The sequence below is a fragment of the Fusarium pseudograminearum genome, chromosome 4, assembly GCF_000303195.2.
Source record: "Fusarium pseudograminearum CS3096 chromosome 4, whole genome shotgun sequence".
Taxonomy (NCBI): Eukaryota; Fungi; Ascomycota; class Sordariomycetes; order Hypocreales; family Nectriaceae; genus Fusarium; species Fusarium pseudograminearum.
In genome coordinates, this window is record NC_031954.1 from 1,746,791 (window position 1) to 1,766,251 (window position 19,461).

Here is a 19,461-nt window from a genome sequence, read left to right on the forward strand (position 1 = left end):
CAACACTTTGGCGTAAAATGCCTCTTTTTTATGTAGATATCTCCGAGCCTTGTCACATTCTTACGTTTGCCCCATGTTCTCGTTTAAAGAAATCAGACAGTTTTAGTCTCGAACTGCCGGGGTATTCATGTTTCGAGCGGATCCGTTGTATGTGTATTTGCTTTTTCCTCTATAATTCTTGGCCCTGTCCGTGGTGGTGGTGGCTTGCGCGGTTCTCATTTAATATTCATCTCACAATTACTGCAGATGCATCCTCATTTCCTCTTTTTTTATATTTTAATTGTGCATATCACTTGCAGATGAGAGGTGATTAAACGAGCTTCGTGCGTGATGGCTAGTAGTATGTATGTACCTAGTCTCAGTTAGTAGGTAGCATTGGTTGATTGATGGTCAACTGTCTACCCCCCCACCTGGTGGTGATGGGGGAAGACGATCTCAGGTCCAGTACTGTATCCGTTCGGAGTTGCCTTCTTCTCTCGTGCGAGAACAAGACCAGACCAATTCCCTAGTCATATTGGGAACACATTGCAGGCCCAACCTCTTTGAAAGGTATCGTGAGCTTTGATCAGGGAGAGCCCTACTGCAGACCCTGCATTTCAAGGCAATACAAAGTCCGTGTGTTGCATAGCTCAAGTCTCTCTTTGGAGATTATGATAGGTGACACGTCCTCCCATATCGTGTGTATACAATGTAGGACTCTCTCATCTTCACCGTAAAATGATATCTATATGCACAGAGCTGTACAGCAGCTGCATTGGCCCATGATATGTGGTTGGTTGATTGCTGTGCTCTGCTGTGCTCTCTGTGCTCTGCTCACTCCATCTCCCACCTTCCACTCTTACCGCCATCCTTTAGAACAACCCTCAACCCCTCAATGATCATGCCCTTATCCACTGCCTTGCACATATCGTAGACTGTCAGAGCCGCTGTAGACGCCGCCGTCAGCGCCTCCATCTCCACGCCTGTCTTCCCATCGCACGTGACCGTAGCAGCGATCTCAATTCTGTCGTCACCCCTGACGTCGAGATCAACCGTCGCCTTGGAGAGCGCTATCGGATGGCATAGTGGGATCAGGTCTGGCGTCCGCTTCGACGCCATGATGCCTGCGATCCGCGCGACCCCCAGAACATCGCCCTTCTTCATCTGATTGTCCCTGATGAGACCGATTGCCGTACCGTTGGAGAACCGGACAGTGCACACAGCTTTGGCGATGCGTGATGTCACTGTCTTTTCTGATATGGAAACCATTCGTGCCTCTCCAGATGACGAAACGTGGGTCAGCTTTGCCTTGTTGCTGCCATCTTGACTTTTGACATGGCGGGTCTGCGAGAAGAGTCTCTGCTGCGAAAATGACGACGGACCATGAGTAAAGAAGTGGCCGTTACGGAGAAGAGACTGCACTCGAGGAGGCATGTTGCGAGATGACGGAGACTGGCTAGTGGAATCTACAACAAAAAGCTCAGTTCAGCATGCATTACATTCAGCTCGTTATGGGAGGGTATCCAAGCCTCGTATGAAATAAACCAAAAAGCCAACCCCTCTCAACGCCGCCCCATAGTCATGATTGATAGTTGCCCCGCGAACTATCTATCTCCCAAATAATGTCTCGTCCAAGATATATACTCCAACTCAAAGCGTTATGTGTGGGAAATCGAGGGGATGGGTAAAGGAGCGCCATCACCCACCTATCAAGATCATGGGCCTGTTTTTCATGTGTTCCAGCTCGCCAATTCCAGCATGCTTTGCCTTCTTCCTCTTGACGGCTGCACCTATAACTTCCAGCAGTTCCATCTCGTTGGGTGCCAGACCGAGAGGAGTTCGATCAGACGCCAGGAGATCCCTCCGCCTCGCCATCTCGATCTGCTTCATCGCTTCGAAAGCTTGCTCGTCGACAGGTTCGCCGCTGTTCGACTTGCGTAGGATATCCCGTAGAGAAACCTCAGCATTGCCAAACAGGCACACCTTGAGGTTTCCGTCGCCTGTAATCCGAAGACGGTTGCAGCTCCCGCAAAAGTTGTGTGTCATGCTCGTGATGAACCCTATCCTTCCGGCAAAGCCTGGAACATGCCATGTCTTACTGGTGTCGTTCTTGTGATCTTGTACCTTTTGAAGAGTAGGGTATTTTGTTCTGATGAGGTCCAGCATTTCTTGGTAGCTGAACATTTTGTTTTTGCTCCATTTGTTGCCGTCGAATGGCATGTACTCGATGAAGCGCACTTCAATGTCCTTTTCTTGCGTCAGGTCCACAAAGGGAAGCACTTCTCTGTCATTGACGCCCCTCATGACTACGCAGTTGATCTTGAGCTTGATGCCAGCACCGAGCCTATTCATCTCAAGAATTCGATCAATACTTTTTTGCACTGCATCGTAGCCCTTCCTTCTTGTCATGATCTGAAACTGCCATGGATCCAAGGTGTCGAGACTCAGGTTAACACCTGTCAATCCACTTTCGACCATACTGTCCAGCTTCCGATGCAGTGAGATGCCATTGGTTGTGATACAAAGTTCCTTGAGTCCATGCTGTCGTAGCTCTCCGATCTGGCGCATCAGAGCAAGGATATCTTGGCGCACGGTCGGTTCTCCTCCAGTCAACCTAATCTTCGAGACGCCCTGTGACACGAAAACGGAGGACAAGAGGACAATCTCTGGTGTTGTCAAGAGTTCTCGATCTGGCGACAAAGGCACCCCTTCTTCGGGCATGCAGTATACGCATCGCAGGTTGCATCGCTCTGAGACGGAAATGCGCAGATAGTCATGCTGTCGGTTGAAATTATCGGTGAGGAAATCGGAGAAAGGTTTTGGGTCTTTGATGCGCCGGCGTTGAGGTTGCAGGAGGTCAATTTCTGGTGTTGAAGATGAAGGATCGCGGGGTCTTTCTTGAGGCGCAACGGCTGCTGTTGTGGTTGCAACGGTCCTTGAGGTGAGAGCAAGTGGACGCAGTGAAACCCTTCTTCCAGAGGCCAGCCCTAAGGCTGAAGCTCTTGAGCTTAAAGTGCGAGCCGACATATTTGCGAAGTAGAATACCGAGTGATCAGAGGAACGAGGTGAAAGATAGTAAGAAATTGATTTGCTTGCTATACAGCCATTATTTCAAATTGTCGCAACCACGATGCGATCAAGAGAAAAGGTCCAGATATGCGCAGTAAATGGATAGATAGAAGTCGAGTGAGTTATTATTCTCAACCTGTCAGCTTTTGTTTAAGTAATAAAGCCTATCATGGGTTCAAGGTAAAGTATGAGGGTGCATGTTAGTTATATGTTACGTTATCCAATCTTATCGTGTACCCGGTCATCGCCACAATCCGTTCGTTCCCCGTTCCCCGCGCTGAGTAATGGAAATATAATAATTAGTACTGTAGTGGCCCGCTCGTGTAAGCCGCGGAGTTGCGCAGACAGATAGATCCATCTGCAAGGTTAGTTACATAGCGAAATGATAAGAGCTATCATGACAATATCTACTCTTTCACCAGTTGGGTTGAGGTTGAAGTTTGTACGATACCAGCTAAGAATGTCTCGTTTTGTTGGTATGGTTTTAAGTGTTTCAATTAGTACATACCCATCCATAACGCTAAGCCGTCACTGTACAATACCTGTCTAATGTCGAGTTAGAAATACCAAATAATGCAAATATTAACAATAAACTAATACACCTGTCTGTTTGTATCTACCATTCTTCTAATATAGAAGAATGGTAGATATGTGATTCCAAAAAGGTGGCAATATGGCTGACCTGAGCACATCAGCTACCCTGGACACATGTAATCCAACAGCAGAGTAGAAGTGGCGATTGGCCTATCTGCGTCAACAACACCTTCTTGTATTCCTTCTTAGGGAACGGTATATGAATAGAGTGACGAGAGAGTCTGGTTCGTATAAGTGGATGATGTAAGTGTATAGCAGCAAATCTCAAATGCTGGTGAGTGCTTAGCTACCTCGTCTGAAGCGAAGATGCCAGTGTGACATCGCATTTAGCAAATTTGTTGTTGTCATCCTGAGTTCAATGCAACTGGTCGGGTATTCTTTTTACATATGATGCATATCTTCAATTAAGTTGTCATGTTCAGTCAATTGACCAGAGTCCACATAGTTGCACATGTTCAGGGCTGCTTGAGATATTGTCACTCAACTATATCTATTAATCTCCAACGCAAAGCCACTCATCATGAATATAATCTGAGAGAAACAGGTGTGGAATCTTTAGGTCGAGTCTCGATTTAATACTATCAACAAGTCATCTTCTTTGAGTGTACTCACTATCCATAACTACTACTTGTGATTTCAAGATAGACAACTACCGACACGTGTGTAGGTCCTTATATGTACAAGCAAAGTGATTCAAGTAAGCACAACGATATAATAATAAGCAGCACATGTTTATTAGTCAACTCATGTGCTTATTTTGCATTAGTATCAAGCCTTGGGCGTATTCAGGTACGTTGTAAAGCCGTTGTGAACAGCAGGTGGCGCTAAGCCATATTCGGAAGAAAGTCAACACAGTGACAACCCACATTAACAATAAGTGTTCCATTAACAACTGAACCTCTCAAACAACAGAGGCTCAGGCTGTGACTAGCAACTATAATCCCACTACCAAGTCCCTGAATCAAACAGAAGGACGCAGACTCACCGCTATCACGTTTAGTCTCAGTCTCATCGCAAGGATATCCTCACTATTTCCCCGCCATTGCAAGCCTTTATTCTTATCTTCCGTCTGAGATTCTTCAGGTGACTGAATGTCGGTAAGGAGGCAGTTACAATGCAGACCTCACGTGTCTTCAAAGGTACCCTATGACCTATCCGTGTCTCATCTTCCCTCCCCCTTTTCGACATCGATTCAACGTCAACGAGAGTCAGCGCTAACCAGTCTTTGCCATACTTACAGCGTCGCCTCACTGTACAGCCAGTCCTGATGGCAGGTTTATTGCTACAATCTCTTCGCAGAGTATCATAGTGCGATCAGCGCCCTCGCTCTCCATCGTACAGACGATCAAGTTACCGCCAGACTTCAGCACCCCTGTGTCCACGTTGGCGTGGGCACCTTCATCAGCCCGCATCCTTGTTGCAAACGCCGACCAGATTCATGTCGTCTCTATAGTTGACTCGTCATTTCGTGCCGCGATCAGGAACCCTGCGGCAGGCGGAGGAAAGCAGACCCTTGTGCAGTTTGGTGCATATGATGACGAAGTCTTTGCCTGTGCTGCATTCGGTCTCAAATTTTCTATTTTCGACCTGCCTGCTTCTAAAGCTATTGAGATCAACAACCCCAAGTTTTACCTCCCCTCGTCTGCCTCAAGAGGGTATTCCTTGCGACCACACAGCTCTCACCTGGCCATATTGACACGCACAAGTGGCCGCGATGCTGTGAGTATCCACGAGCCCAGGACGAGACGGGTGCTGCGATCTTGGTTTCCGGAAACAGTAGACGCTCACGGCTTGGCATGGACCCCTGATGGAAAGTGGCTCCTGCTGTGGGAAGCCTCGGCGCATGGTCACAAGCTCCTGCTGTACACCCCCGATGGACAATTCTTCCGCTCCGTTGGCGCATCTACCATTGCGCAGGTCCAGGACGCTGATCTTGAGACTGGAATTAAGTGTTGCGGTCTCAGCCATGATGCATCATTCTGTGCCATTGGTGATGGTGGCAGGACAGTGAGCGCTCTCCACACAAAAACGTGGAGAGACGGGTTAAAACTTACGCATCCCGCCACAGTTGTTCCCAAGGATACACTCCAGGTGAGGTTGATCTATCATCGAATTACTTTTATTCTTACATAATGCATCAGGTCTGGCAAGAACAGCTTAACACCTCCTCTCAAGGAGGTGCCTCTTACACATTTCTCCGTGCAAACCAGATGGTATCGCCCCCTAGTCGATCGGTAGACGGCAAGCCTTCACCCGAGGTAAAGACAGGATGTTCGTCGTTGACATTCGACGCATCTTCGACTCTGTTAGTGACCAGGCTCGACGACGCGCCTACTACCCTGTGGATATGGGATGTCACCGCAGCTGAACTCCGGGCGGTGCTTATGTTTCATTCGGCCGTTGAATATCAATGGCATCCAACAGCTCGCGAGCTTCTATTAGTGACGTGCCAGGATGACAAGTACCGGGGCGTATCCTTCGTTTGGGATCCATTATCTGAAGGGCCCAAGCCAGTCTCTTTGGGTTCTCACCTTCCGAATGGCAAACTCACCGGCAAACCACAAGCAGCCTGGATAAATGGCGAGCCTGAGTTTCCGGTTCTCCTACTCTCAGACGCGCAAAATGGTGTCTTGGTATCGTGCGCAGATGCAGCGCAATGTCCGACACCCTGGCACGAAGGGGCTGCCGGCGATAGAACGTTGGGGTCGGTGCATGACATCGCAGACACAGTTGATGTGTCTGCTCTGATGGCTGATGACACATCGACATTGGACGATACCTTCTCTTTCAAGCACAACTAAGAACCCAAGAACCAGGGACTGGCCTGCCACGGCCTAGACGAAAAAGTATATTTGTGGTAGAAGGATGGCTTGGCATGTGGGAGGATGCCTCAATACAAGGGCGAATCATCTTGGCTTAAGATGTACCTGCGAAGCGACTTGGCCCGTGTTGCACAGGTGGCGCAGTGGTCCAATGTTAATGCATTGAAAGGAAGCTATGTAGTTTCCTCTTATCTCACGGAAACAACTACATGCCTGCACGTTATCCCCTCGAAAAAAGTAATGAAACCCTTTTAGCGTTGACGCCACAGCAATGACATGAAGATTGGGTCGCAACGGGCGAGACCTCTCAGTTGTCTCGGCTCTCTCAACCAACATGGCAAAGGGGGTGTCTTGAGACTTTACATCGAGTTTCGATCTCCATTAGCTGATTTATGGATGAGATCCATCACGACTAAAGATCTAGAAACCGGTGTTTCTCAGAAGGTGGAGTACTGATCACAATATGACATGTCATATTACACAGCGGGACTCCTCGTGGTACTCTGCATACTGCCAATGAGAGGGACATCGCTTGAATCTTGGGTAGGACGGACCCGTGGCTTGGAACGATCTGCCCAAATTGATGACCACCGTTCGCGCAGACTGCACCACTTCTATGTAATTTTCCATGTCAACTAGCCGGGGCCTTTAAACCCGACTATATCACCGTGCCTAGCGACTAAGTTAGATTCGCGGCTAACCACCCCCCACCTCCTGCGCATGAGGGAAGAGAACTGTCTGTACCTATGTACCTGTCGATATGCCAGCAAGGATCTCGGGTTACACTGCAGACTAACTAGCACACACCGTCAATCAACCAAAAGCTGCCGAGTTTGTTACGCCTGGGGTTTCTTAGTCTCAGCGCTTCCTGGCATTACGGTCATCATGAGACGATATCTGCTTGTGCAGAACGCCCGCCCTCTCAGGATGCATCCCCGACCCTGGGGGCCCTAATTAGAGGGCCAAAGACGGGGATCAAATGCAAGCAAATCCCGAGCTGGTAAAGAACGGTCTAAAAGCAATGCTGAGAGAATTACAGACATCTTGTTGTCTCATTTGCTTTCTTGTTTCTCCTTGCGGGTCAACCGTCATCGAAGACTAAATATAAAGCTCCCACCATGGCTCTTTCACAAGCACACTGCATCGGATTGTATCATGTTGTGACCGGTGTTGATTATATCACGACAAAGCCTTTGTTCGGAGACGTGGAAATTCAACACAGATATCAAGGATTATTGAAAACAATCTCAACACCGTCGCTTTCGAGTATCGTCACTTGCTCCTCATACAGTTGTATCGTTGTACAGCCTTTGTCTTATTCGATCCCCGTAACATCACCCAAGAACCTGTTTGGAAGTTGATACTGGCTTCGTGCATATTCCTGCCAGCTCATGCCTACTGAAGCCACTGTTCAAGCGGACGTCGGTCCGGGCAACGAAACTGGCATCTATTACATTACTATATGCAATGTGAGTTTCTACCTATGCATCACATTACTACCATGATGTGAACAGACATCTTACTATTTCAACAGTTACCGTTCGGGACATCATGGCAGCAGTTGAAAGACTGGACACGTACCGCATGCGTGGTGGACCGTATAGAAGTCTTTCAGAGCAGCACTTCTGGATGGGTCCGAGTCAGAGGCAGAGAGAACTTTGAGAAGGCTTGGGGTAAGAAACTACCACAAATTAGTATCTCTTTGTATTGACACGGTAGCAGGTCTTCTAAACGGCGGTATTTTCAACGGACGCTCGATTATTGCGTCTGACAAGAACCGCAACCATCCCATCAAAATCAGGAAACTAGCCATACCACAACAAAGAACTCAAATACAGACACAGCGATACCAGCATGCGCCTCCAATCCATCATGTATTGTCAGCACCAATGGCCACGGCGGCCCCATACTCTGTGGCCCCCGAGCAGGTAAGATACCCCCACAAACCTCAAAAACTGTGACTGGGACACAACTAATATTTGTCGAGCTATAGTACTACATGACTGGTTACTCCCCGGCCAACGGCCCCAGATTCACCAGTCACTCTATCCCACAAGGCTATGCTCATCAGACGCCGATCATAGTAACAACAGCTGCACCTGTAAGACCAGCTACATATCAGACTGCAGGCCCGGGTAGTTACTATGCCTACGACATGGGAACATCGCCCAACACAGTTACCTATGTTCCCCAATACCGACCTGAAAGGATGCAATTTTCTCAATCTTATTCTTGCCCCGACGAACACTCAGACTCTTACCCCAAATGCGGTTTCCCTATCGAAGAACCATCCGAATACGTTGCGACGGAGCCACGCAAGCTACATGTGTCACCATTTCCACAACAAACGCAGGCTTATGAAGTCAAGGCATGGATCCGGTGGAAAGTGGACAAGACAAATATCTGCTCCATAGAGATTCCAAAGAACAGCAATAGCAGGTACCTCAGGGGCTACGTCTTAGTTGAGTTTGACAGTGCTTCGGCCGCGAATACGGCTATACAACAACTCAACAAAGCACGCTTCCAAGGCCGAAGAGTGATAGCGCGGCCCACTCAAGAAGGCGCTGAGATCCGACAACCAGGCGTTTCACGCGAGACGACCGCTTGGAGCGATACCAAGTTGAGCGGACCGAATATCTCAACAGTACCTTCTTATGAGAGGGATGAAGATAATCGTAGGGATGATAAGCCCCAAAAACAAAAGAACAGGGAGGCCAGGCCGACAGGCGTTGAGAAAAAGAGGACAACGGAAAAGAAGCTGCCTTCCACAAGCAGGAAGACAGCTGGATCGCAAACAGACAAGAAATCGCCATCAAAAAGCCCATCCTCTAATAGTGAGCGCGGTAGGAAAGATGGAGGGCCAGTGGTTGTAGACGGAACTTGCCACCGCCGCGACAAGCAGTGAAGTTGGATATCTGCTTCTCTAGTCGTGTTCATACACTTCAGCTTAATAGACTTGATAATGACCAGCTAATTTGGTGCCAAAAGCGTATGGTTTACCGGCTAGTGATAAGAAGCACGCCCAACCATTACAAAATATGACCGTTGAAACCTTTCCATTGACAATGTTGGCAGGCAAGAAGTTTGCAACACTTGCTTTGGTTGGCACTCAAAAATCACAACTCACTCTGAGTAACACCGATCCGGCAGGCTATGCTCCGTTCTCCTTACGTACGTTGCATCCCTCTATAAGATCAAAAAATAACGAAGAGGTTAGATAGGCCACTTTACGAGTAAGCAAATTGACTACCCTGGCACTACCTACGATTCGATCGCACCCACAATGACAAAATAGGAGGGTCGACAGCGGTAAGGGCAAAAAAGTAAAGAAATGAAGAAAACCCTTTTCGCTTTTGCTTTTGCCAAGCTGACGGGATTTCCCCTGGATAGTACAGAGTGAGTCTCACACATGCTGTACTACGTAGCACAACGATTAATCATGGATACGTACAGCATGGTTCACACTGGTGGAGTCCCGCGATAGGGTTTCCTATTCTGATCAAGGAGAAAGCTTAACATTGGTTGCTGTAATTAGTAACATGACTATTATGTGATGTGATCCCTCAATATCAAGACTCGAGTTCTAGACATTACCTCCGAATATTCGCGGCTCTTCTGTCGGGGCTTGTATCTCGCCCTCTCACACGGACCACTTACGTAGTTTAAAAGCTAAGATTTGAAATGGCCCGTAGGGCTATCAGCCAACCAGGTAATTAAATGCCGCTAGCAGGGATCGCTGGTTCAGACAGAGGGAAGGGACAAGATGATCGAGACAACTGATGCTTACAACAAGAAATGAATTATGCTTATATCTACCTCGTGGCAGACGAGTTACAAGACCACGATCGCGGATGGAACGGAACCCCTGTTATCATCTGTTCCCCTTAATCTATCGGTGTCTTCTTGCTGAAGATCCCTCCCGTCTCTGTGTCACGCGAAAATGCTCAGAAAAGCCGATGCAGCTGAGTCGTGCATGATACTATCTGATGCAGTCAACATCGACAGCACGGGAATATTGCCGGTAGCCCCGGGCATTTGACTGGCGCTGAGCTATGCCCATGCCATGCATGTTGGTTTGGGTTGGTCGCACGAATATAATACGGCGATCCCTGTGTAACCTGACAAGTAACTCCACACTACTTTCATCGTGGAGACACCGACCGTTAGATCATGTAGATCGTACCGAATCCAATCAGCTATGTCATGCCGCCCCGTAGCCCGCTGTCACCCCTGTCAACTTGTCAAGTCTGTACTGAACAACTACAGCAGACTGTGCAGTAGTGCTTCTTGTCATACACCCTCAACAGTTCAATTGCAGATGCAGGTGCAGATACAGATCGTTGTGAAACCTTTATCATTTCTCGTAATAGATATGTATGCCCAGCCGCAGGATGAGCATGTATTGAGCTTCCCTGGAAAATAACTGGCATGCGTGAAGCGTCTGGATTACACCCTGCTCTCCAACGTGTCAACCTCATCGCCCCATCTTCTAGAGACCAAATGCTCAACGTGTGGATACTATTAGCTCAACCGCCAAAGTTCATCTTCAACGCAATAGTTGGCTGCCCAGAATCCCCTGCGGCCGCTTTGCTCACTTGGCTTGTATTTTGACGACCAAATCGGATCACCTCCTCGAGGAATCCCTTCTGTCCATCACTCATGCCCCCAACCACAGCTCTGAATACCTCCTGGTCTGTTGCTGCGAGCTCCAGCAACCGCGCACTAGTCTCTTGGTACACCTCCTCGCCTTCAGCTGTAGCCCGCGCCATCAGCGTTGGTACCACCACTGTAATGGCTGCCAGACGTCGACCCTTGTCGACTGCACCCGCATATTGGCACAGCGTGTGAGCAACCAAGGCCCTTGCGTTTTCGGGATCTTCAGGGTCCGTGTCGGCCACAAAAGCTACCAGCCTGGGAAACAAGTAGCGAGCAATGCTGAGGTCGGCACCAGTCGAAGACGGCTGGAGTAGTATGGATCTGACGCAGTTGGCCGCAATCTTGGCAGTCTAATGTGATGTGAAGTGTGGTTAGTTACTCGTCTCTGAAAGTTCAAACGAAAACGCAGAATAAACATACCATTCGATCAGTGAGACAATCCATCAGCTCGTCTAGATAACGTGCTACAAGGGCTTCAGAAGCTGGCAGGTGGTTTTGACCTCCAGTGAAAAGAATAGTCGTGGCCATAAGGCAGTTCTTGACACATGTGAGAGATTGAGGCGACTCGCGCTTCTGTGCGTTGAGGTAGATCGAAAGGAACCTACGCAAACATCCTTGTAGTTGGATATCTGTAGAAGATGGCTCGCCATTGCTATGACTTCTTCGTGACTTGGACATGCTACCAACGAATCGCTTCAATGTGGGCAAAGACTGCGGAGCGATCAGCTCTTGGCAACCAGGAGTTGACAGAATCGTGGCAAAAATGTGCACGATACAGGCATGCAAATCTGTCTTGATGATGGCGGGGAAGACCTCTGCAGCATCTACGAGCGCATTCAGAGAAGATTGTATCAGCAAGATAGCTTCCTCGTTCATTTGGTGCCTAGCTGGCTGGTTTCCTTCCGAGAGGTTCGGCAGAAGTCCCGTAAGAACCAGGACAATGATGCGAGTAAGCTCAAAGAGTTGATCGATGTCGTCAGACAGGTCACCCTCCTCATTGGCGTGGCGCCTGGCGGAAGGGTGTGCGATGCATAGACTTCTGGCAATCTCGACGATCACGCCTTGAATATCAAGACTTTCGGTCAGGACTAGGCGGTCCAGCAAATCCATTGTCTCAGAAAACACATCCGGCCTATAGATAGCATGGCCAGACACGCTGGGGTGTAGAATTTTCTTGAGTGCTTGCAAGATAGCCAGTGTTTGGTCGTGTGCTGCTAAGGAGTCGCTTTGCCCGGAACGAGTAGCAAGCGCTTCGAAGGCAAGACCGAACAGGACAAAAAAGAACGCCACAGGTTCATCTCGATAGTTGATATCAGAACTCTTGCCTTTGCCGCTGGCTGCAGGGCCATCTGATTCCTTTCCATCTAATGCATCAAACACAAATTCGCTATCCTGCTCAATCAGACTAGCAATGGCATCCACTAGCTTTAGCCAAGCATCTTGGTAGAAGCGTAGTAGTGTCTCCCGATTTAGAGCTGCATAGATGCTGTCGAGACTCCCAGACAATGAGGGAGGTCCCAAAGTCATTGAGATATCAGGCTCGAATCGAAGACGCGCGAATTCACGCAGAGACTCCAGCCACAAAGGTGTTAAAGTGCCGATATGAGGCCTGAGCACATCCAATAGATAGTGCTGCTCAGAGCTTGCGACCTGCAGCTCCGCCCAAGCGGAGAAGACGGAGATCTTGACCATCACTTGCGCGTTGGAACTAAGACTCTTCAGGTCACCAATGGCAGCATTCTCACTATCCTTGGAGAAGTTCTCTAGAGCGCCAACAAGGGTCTTGAGAATCCTGCCCATACGGTCCACATCGGTAACAATTCCGATGGAGATGAAGCTAGCGCAGACGTTGACAGCCTCTGAAGCAAGTTCAGGTGAAGAATCGGCAGCAAAAGCTGGAGTGAGTGCTGAACTAATCTGGGCCTGGTACTGCTCTAGCAGCATCGCTTCCTCAAAGTCTGGATCGGGAGTTTTGCCGAACATCTTCAGTACATCTCCTATGATTTTTAAGCCCCAGATTCGAAGCTCCAAAACACTTGACGTCGATGCAGAGAACGCCATACGAACAACGTCGGCAATCCTACTTTGAAGGTCGTTCTGTGCTTTAGACTCTCCGTTGGCAGTTACGTCCTTGGCGATGATCGCAAACATCTCATCAATGCAACTCAACGCAAAGGTGGTGACCTGCCATCGCAGGGGTTCAACCTCGGAAGTCGCCTTGGTCTCCTTCTCGTCCTTAGCAGCACCAGCCGCCGTAGCGAAACCAGCAACCTCTTCATCTTGCAGATCGGGCAAGCCACCACCCCTGGATCCAGATTGAGCCTCTTCAGTCTTCGGCCTAGCCCTTGTCATCTTCAAAACCGCCTGGAATCGTTGAAGCCATGCATTCGTTTCTGCAAGGCACGTAGAATGCATCCAGTTACGAATGATATTGCGGATTCCGTCATGAGATGGCGCCGTGTCGAGAACAAGCCAGAGCTGTTCCTCAAAACCCGTCTCTGCTTCGCGGAGGACGTCTTGAGGATTCCGCTTCATCATATTATGTATTCCGTCTACTGATACATCCCGTAGCGTAGTGGATTCAGACATAAGATACCCCTGAAGAATCTTTACATAATCGGCGAAATGCATATGACCAGGAGCGTAAAGAGATAGGTGCTCAAGACAGCCGAGCGCTGCCCTTTGTACCAACAGATCATCTTCCTCGCGGAAACGGTTCACAAGAGTGAATATCAGCTCTCGTGACTTCAAGGCATCCTGCAAATCAGGACCCAAGACATTAATGAGCGAATCAACGCATCGAGCAATGGCGGATGTCGTGGAAAGATCCATTTCAATATTCATGGTGATTGCCGACGAGATTTCGGCGTGGTGTGTTTCGGAAACGTAGAGCTGTACGAGCATTCCCAAAGTACTGGGTACATAGCCGGCAAAGCTGAGCCCTGAAGCATCTGATGCTAGCGATAGCGCTTCGAGTGCCCAAAAATGAACCACTGGGTGAGGATCATTGCAAAGAGACATCAAGATACCGAGAATGGTCTTGAGATGGTACCCAGCAGCCATGCCTCCAACCTGCGTTTGGATTGAGCCGAGCGCCATGGCACACCCTGCTCTTGCGCTAGGCTCACGGTTACCAACAATGGTATCAACCAGGTACTTGATCTCGTTGTTCGTGAATGCATTTCCGTAGACATTACACAAGCGAGCCGTAGCAGCATACCCTAAGCTTCTGACGTGTTCGTCTGAATCAAGAACAAAATCACGAACAATGTCTTGCAACAATGCCTCAACGGCTTGGTTCGAAACATCTCCAGACGGCGATTTGGTCTCCTTCACAGCTACCCTCATCGTAGAGAGAATAGCAACAGCCAGATTGACATTCATGGCAGCCTTACGTCCGGGATCTCTGATAAGAGTGCCAGCAGATGCAAATGTTCGGATTTGCTCCAAAATACTCTCCTGAACCTTGCCTGGAGTGAGTGGAAATGCAAATGCGAACAATTGGATGGCTGCATTGATGACTTCTGTAGCTGGAGGATCGGGTGTGGTTGAAGAGTGATCGGTACTACCAATGTACAAGACAGACGCATCATGTTCGAGGCTGCCACAAATCGGGGAGCGAAGTAAGTTGTTTATCGTGTCATCGGGGCTGTCAAATTCATCCCTAGGGTCATCGGAATTTTCTTGCTGCCCAGGGAGTTTTCGCACACGCGGTCCAGCGACCAGGCCAGTGATACCAAAGCCAGAGTTGTCGCCCACATCCCAAATAGATTCGAATGTAGCGGCCGCATTGGCGATTGAAGCACTCAGAGAGTTTGGTGCATAATTTTCCGGATCAGCGAATAACGAGATTGCAAGCGTCAAAAGATTTGACTGTAAAAGAGACTCGCTACCGCCAGCTGGGCTGAGGTTAACAAGCTTCACGTAACATTGCAAGACTCTTCGTTGAACCATCATTTCAAGATCGGAAAGCTGCAAAGAAGGTGCCAGTCTCTGATTAACGTCGTCTGAGTTTTTCTTGGAGGGAAGAGTCCGCAAGAAAGCTGTCGTGTTCTGAAGCATCGTCGCGATTCTCTTTGACACGTCTACGGTCAAGAGACGACTGTTGAACTCGAGAAAGGCCAATATCGAGCCCATTGCGCATTCCCGTACGTGCGTCAAGAAAGAGACCTCGAGGAAACTCCTGGCCGAAGTATTATCTTTGGCTAGCGGTTTTGGGAGAGCATTCTTCCATAGCAAAAGCAACTGAGAGAGATGAATCTTGACGAAGTTTGGCCCCAAGGACATCAAGCCTCCAATGAGAATCCAAGCGACCTGAATCTGTGTGCTTGCGACACGAAGTTGCGCTTGACTGCTCGACTTCAACATATTAGTCGCGATAGTCAATACGCGACTGTTAATCTCGACAGACCCATGGAGAGGACGAGCGGGACTCGCGCTCAAGGTGGCAGCGAGCCCGTGAGCAAACCCAATGCATCTTCTTGGAGAGTTGCGACCAGATCCGAGCTGGGAGAGCTCTCGGCTAAGGCTATTCATACAGACTGAGAGACATGGAAGAAGTTGCTGAGGGCAAGCGAGTACCAAGGTCTTCATGCAGTGTGATGCAAAAACTTGAACAGTATAACTAGGGTGTTGCAAGACTTGCAAGAGACCATCTCTACATGACTCTGCAAAGGTGTTTGCTGCCGAGCCCAGTGATTGGATAAGTGATGACACGGCGCTGAGTGTCGCGATCAGTGTGTGCTTAGAAGGCTCTGGTCGCTCGGCTAATGCCTGAGGGTAGTTCTTGAAGATATTGTTAATAAGTGACTTGGCAGCCGATATTTGGCCTGATTCGCCAAGTATCTTGCGGCCAATAACATCCTGAACGACAACATCGACGATCTTTCTGGAAACCAAGAGCTTGTACCGATTGTTGGCGATTGCAGGATAACCCAGCACGTCGATCGCGAGACTCTCGACGATTTTTAGATAGTTTGTTTCAACAACCTTCTCCCCCAGTCGTCTGAAAAGTTTACCATAGCATACACCGATGGCCGCTCGAGTCCTGTTGGAGGCTGTTGATTTGGTATACTGTGAAGCCAAATTCTTTAAGATGTCTGATAGAGATAACGCCAGCACTTGGCTACGCTTGCCTGATGGAGCCGGACTCGCAGACCTAGAGGGAATCTCGAGTTCATCATCGGCAATATTAGGAATGGTAGACTGGCGTTTCAACGCCTTTTTGGTCTTTTTACCCTTGGGAGATGCCACTTCGGGAAGGCCACCCTCCGAATGGCCTTGGAACAGGGCTTCAGCGAAGCACTCTGCAGCAGCCTGACGTACTTGAACGGAAGGAGAATCAAATGCTTTCGATATCGCCGACTCCAGTTTATCAAAGTCGCCCGAGTTCAGGAAGTAAGGTGTGTGCTTGAACAGCACTTTGAGAGTTCTACAAGCAGAAGCAACGACAAGGTGTCCCTTGTCTGATGATGCGTGATTTCGTCCTTGTTTCCAGATATCACGAGCAATCACCTCGTCCATGCTGCCTTCTATCATGCCGACGATTTTGCCAAGTGCGGTAAGACAAGCTGCGCGAAGGCCAGCGTGGTTAGACGAGGCCTTGAGAAGCTTAAGTAATGTTGAGCAAGCAAGTTGGTGCAGCCCAATGGCGCTATCGCCAGCAGAAGCGAACACATCGCCCAAGCAGACAACAGCAGCATGCTTTGTACGCAGCTCTGCATCCGTTTTCGATTTTCCGCTCGATAAAAGTGCGATTAAGTCGTTGATCGTTTCAAACAGGAGCTTCCTGTCTCCAATCTCGAAGATATGCGCCAAACACTTTCCCAGGTTATTTCGTATGACTCGAGAAGGATGCGGTGATGAGAGGTTGATGATTTGAAAGATCTCCTTCTTGAGATAGAACTGCTGTGCGGTGCAGTCGTCTGCTTCTAAGCTCAGAACATGTTTTGCCAAACTCGAAACAAAGGTGAGCAGGAAAAGATCCTGCTGTTCGGCAGGAAGGGATTGAAGCTTGGGGAGATCGAGCTCTGGGTTCACTGTCGCGGTGTCGAGGGGAGCTTGCGATTCGCTGTTGTGGGCTGGAGCTTCGGGCTCCTGAGTTGACGACATGGCGCACGATTGTCGAGGTCGTCAACACAGTTCGATCTCGATGGAGGGTTATTTATATTGCGATATTTGAGAATTGGCTATTTCTTGTTATGTTTCAAGAGGTAAGCCAGGGAACTTCGAGGTTCCCCATGCCACACATGCCACTAGTAGAATGCTCCAAGGGGTGGAATGCCTAGCAGGTACCGCCTACCACTATAACACGGAAGGTGGGGCAGGATATGCCCCTGGTCCGGAGTTTGCCCGTTGCATGAGCAAGCTCAACCTCAAAGACTCGAATCTGGCAGTGAGCAAGAGGTCAGTTATGGCCTAGTTATTCGTTGAGATAATTTAAAATCTTGAGCCTTTTTCTGATCACTTGTGGCTTATAATGGCTTCTCGACAAGGTCTGAGTTCGCTGCTGAATACATCCAGGCCGATTACTTTCATCAAGCAGTCAAACTTGACACTCTGCCGACAATGTCAAAGATCATTTGCGACAACACCAGCCCACTGGGCTGGGCACAACAAATGGTCCAAGACGAAGCATATCAAAGCTGTGACGGATAAGAAGAAGATGAGTGAACGGGCTGCCTTTACTAAGACAATCGCCATGTACTCTAGAAGTAGGCAATCACTATTGCATTGCATGGTCTGGGAGCTTTTCTAATATTTGATAGTGTATGGAGAAAACATTCAATTCAACCCTCAACTTGCCACTGCAATTACTGCAGCGACTAAAGGTAGATAAGTATGCATCTAAAAGTCTGTGCTCATTCTAATTCGAGCCGTAGCGAGCATTCCAAAGAACCTAATTGAGGCTGCAGTTGCTCGAGGACAGGGTCGTTCAGCTACAGGTGCCCAGCTTGAATCTATGTCTCTAGAGGCTCTCATGCCTCCTAATGTAGCAATGGTTATCGATGCTGAGACAGACAACAAAACCCGTACTCTTCATGATCTACGCCACGTCGTGAAGAAAGCAGGTGGTGTCGTCGGATCCACAACCTTTTATTTTACGAGGCGTGGTCGAGCCGTCTTCGAGGCTAAAGAAGGCGGACCTACTCTGTCCGAGGTTCTAGATGAAGCGATTGAGCACGAGGGGCTTGAGGACGTCGAGGAGCTACCAGAAGGCGACTTCTTAGCTTGGACTCAACCAAACACTCTCACAGCCATCACTGAAGCTCTGTCTAAGAAGTTCGAGCTTGAAATCTTGGAGTCGGATATCGTCTGGGCGCCCAACGAGGACACAAAGGTCAGCATCGACACGGCCGATCAAATCGAGTCTCTCGACGCTCTCTTCAACGGAATCAAAGAATACCCCGAAGTCAAAGCCATATATGCCAATGTACGACAGGGGGCCGTCGCAGACGAAGAGTGGGACAAGGTTGAGAGAAATTTGGATGTATAAGCAAGTTGACCAGCGCCATCTGTAACAATTTTGTACAATACTGTATTTTACCCACACAATGAAGAGGGAGTGTTTCCAATGCCTTCCGAACGCCGTGAATACATCGTCAATGCCGTCGTAGAACCTTCTGACCTATAGTGTACACATTTCATTTTCGATTCCCCAAAGCTCAGGACTCGTTGTTTTCATTGCCAGGGTGCTGCGCTGCTCGTTGGCGCTCCTCTTCGAGCTTTCGAGCTTGTCGCAGCTTTTGGCGCGCGACAATGCGCTCGTATTCGGCCTTGATCTCGTCTCGGTCCTTGGGAATCTTGTTGCACTGGTCAGGCCTGGGCCAGAATCCAGGAACGGCAAAGCGGTTATCGAGGTTGGTTCCGAAGTAAAACATGATTCCAATAGGAAACATGAGATACGTGCCAAACTGTGTAACCTTGTTAGCATTGCATTCGCAACTAGTTGTCTTGATCATCATGGAGAGCCCGCTTGATGACTGTTCTGGAAACGCTGGCTACTTACCTTGAACACTTCGAGGTTGAGGCCGCCCATTCTGATAATCTTCGACTTCAACGATTGCACTTATGCGAATAGATTGGAGTTGTAACGTTGGGGAGGCAAAATGTTCAATCTGACGATGTGATGATGCTTCTAGCGGATAGCCCCGGTAGAACGGTAGACAGATGATACCCCACACTCTAAAAATCAGGCTTGCAATGATTGGTGGCTTTCCTAGAGACCTGATATGTTTCTGAGAGGCACATCATGAAATCGAAGCCCAAAGTACGTATGTGATGAGAAAAAATTCATATCAGGTCATCCAAGAACTATTGTCTCTTTAATTTGTCATGATAG

General features: G+C 48.8%; 6 protein-coding genes across 6 annotated transcripts; 3 read left to right on the top strand and 3 right to left on the bottom strand.

Annotated features, from left to right (window-relative positions):
• Positions 1 to 813: 813 nt before the first annotated feature.
• Positions 814 to 3,006, bottom strand: FPSE_11760 (uncharacterized protein; the record flags this gene model as incomplete). Its single annotated transcript, XM_009264877.1, has 2 exons — positions 814 to 1,445; positions 1,686 to 3,006. The coding sequence occupies 2 exons, from the start codon at positions 3,004 to 3,006 to the stop codon at positions 814 to 816; spliced, it is 1,953 nt and encodes a 650-aa protein (XP_009263152.1).
• A 1,750-nt stretch (positions 3,007 to 4,756) lies between these two features.
• Positions 4,757 to 6,443, top strand: FPSE_11759 (uncharacterized protein; the record flags this gene model as incomplete). The annotated part of the gene is made up of 4 exons (XM_009264876.1): positions 4,757 to 4,781; positions 4,883 to 5,297; positions 5,349 to 5,733; positions 5,784 to 6,443. 4 exons carry the CDS (start codon positions 4,757 to 4,759, stop codon positions 6,441 to 6,443), a joined length of 1,485 nt encoding a protein of 494 aa, XP_009263151.1.
• Positions 6,444 to 7,855: 1,412 nt separating this feature from the next.
• Positions 7,856 to 9,369, top strand: FPSE_11758 (uncharacterized protein; the record flags this gene model as incomplete). The annotated part of the gene is made up of 4 exons (XM_009264875.1): positions 7,856 to 7,933; positions 7,999 to 8,137; positions 8,187 to 8,392; positions 8,458 to 9,369. The coding sequence occupies 4 exons, from the start codon at positions 7,856 to 7,858 to the stop codon at positions 9,367 to 9,369; spliced, it is 1,335 nt and encodes a 444-aa protein (XP_009263150.1).
• A 1,621-nt stretch (positions 9,370 to 10,990) lies between these two features.
• Positions 10,991 to 17,231, bottom strand: FPSE_11757 (uncharacterized protein; the record flags this gene model as incomplete). Its single annotated transcript, XM_009264874.1, has 2 exons — positions 10,991 to 11,470; positions 11,541 to 17,231. 2 exons carry the CDS (start codon positions 17,229 to 17,231, stop codon positions 10,991 to 10,993), a joined length of 6,171 nt encoding a protein of 2,056 aa, XP_009263149.1.
• Positions 17,232 to 17,598: 367 nt separating this feature from the next.
• FPSE_11756 (uncharacterized protein) lies at positions 17,599 to 18,615 on the top strand (the record flags this gene model as incomplete). Its single annotated transcript, XM_009264873.1, has 3 exons — positions 17,599 to 17,833; positions 17,888 to 17,950; positions 18,002 to 18,615. The coding sequence occupies 3 exons, from the start codon at positions 17,599 to 17,601 to the stop codon at positions 18,613 to 18,615; spliced, it is 912 nt and encodes a 303-aa protein (XP_009263148.1).
• Positions 18,616 to 18,784: 169 nt separating this feature from the next.
• Positions 18,785 to 19,158, bottom strand: FPSE_11755 (uncharacterized protein; the record flags this gene model as incomplete). Its single annotated transcript, XM_009264872.1, has 2 exons — positions 18,785 to 19,033; positions 19,129 to 19,158. 2 exons carry the CDS (start codon positions 19,156 to 19,158, stop codon positions 18,785 to 18,787), a joined length of 279 nt encoding a protein of 92 aa, XP_009263147.1.
• Positions 19,159 to 19,461: the final 303 nt, after the last annotated feature.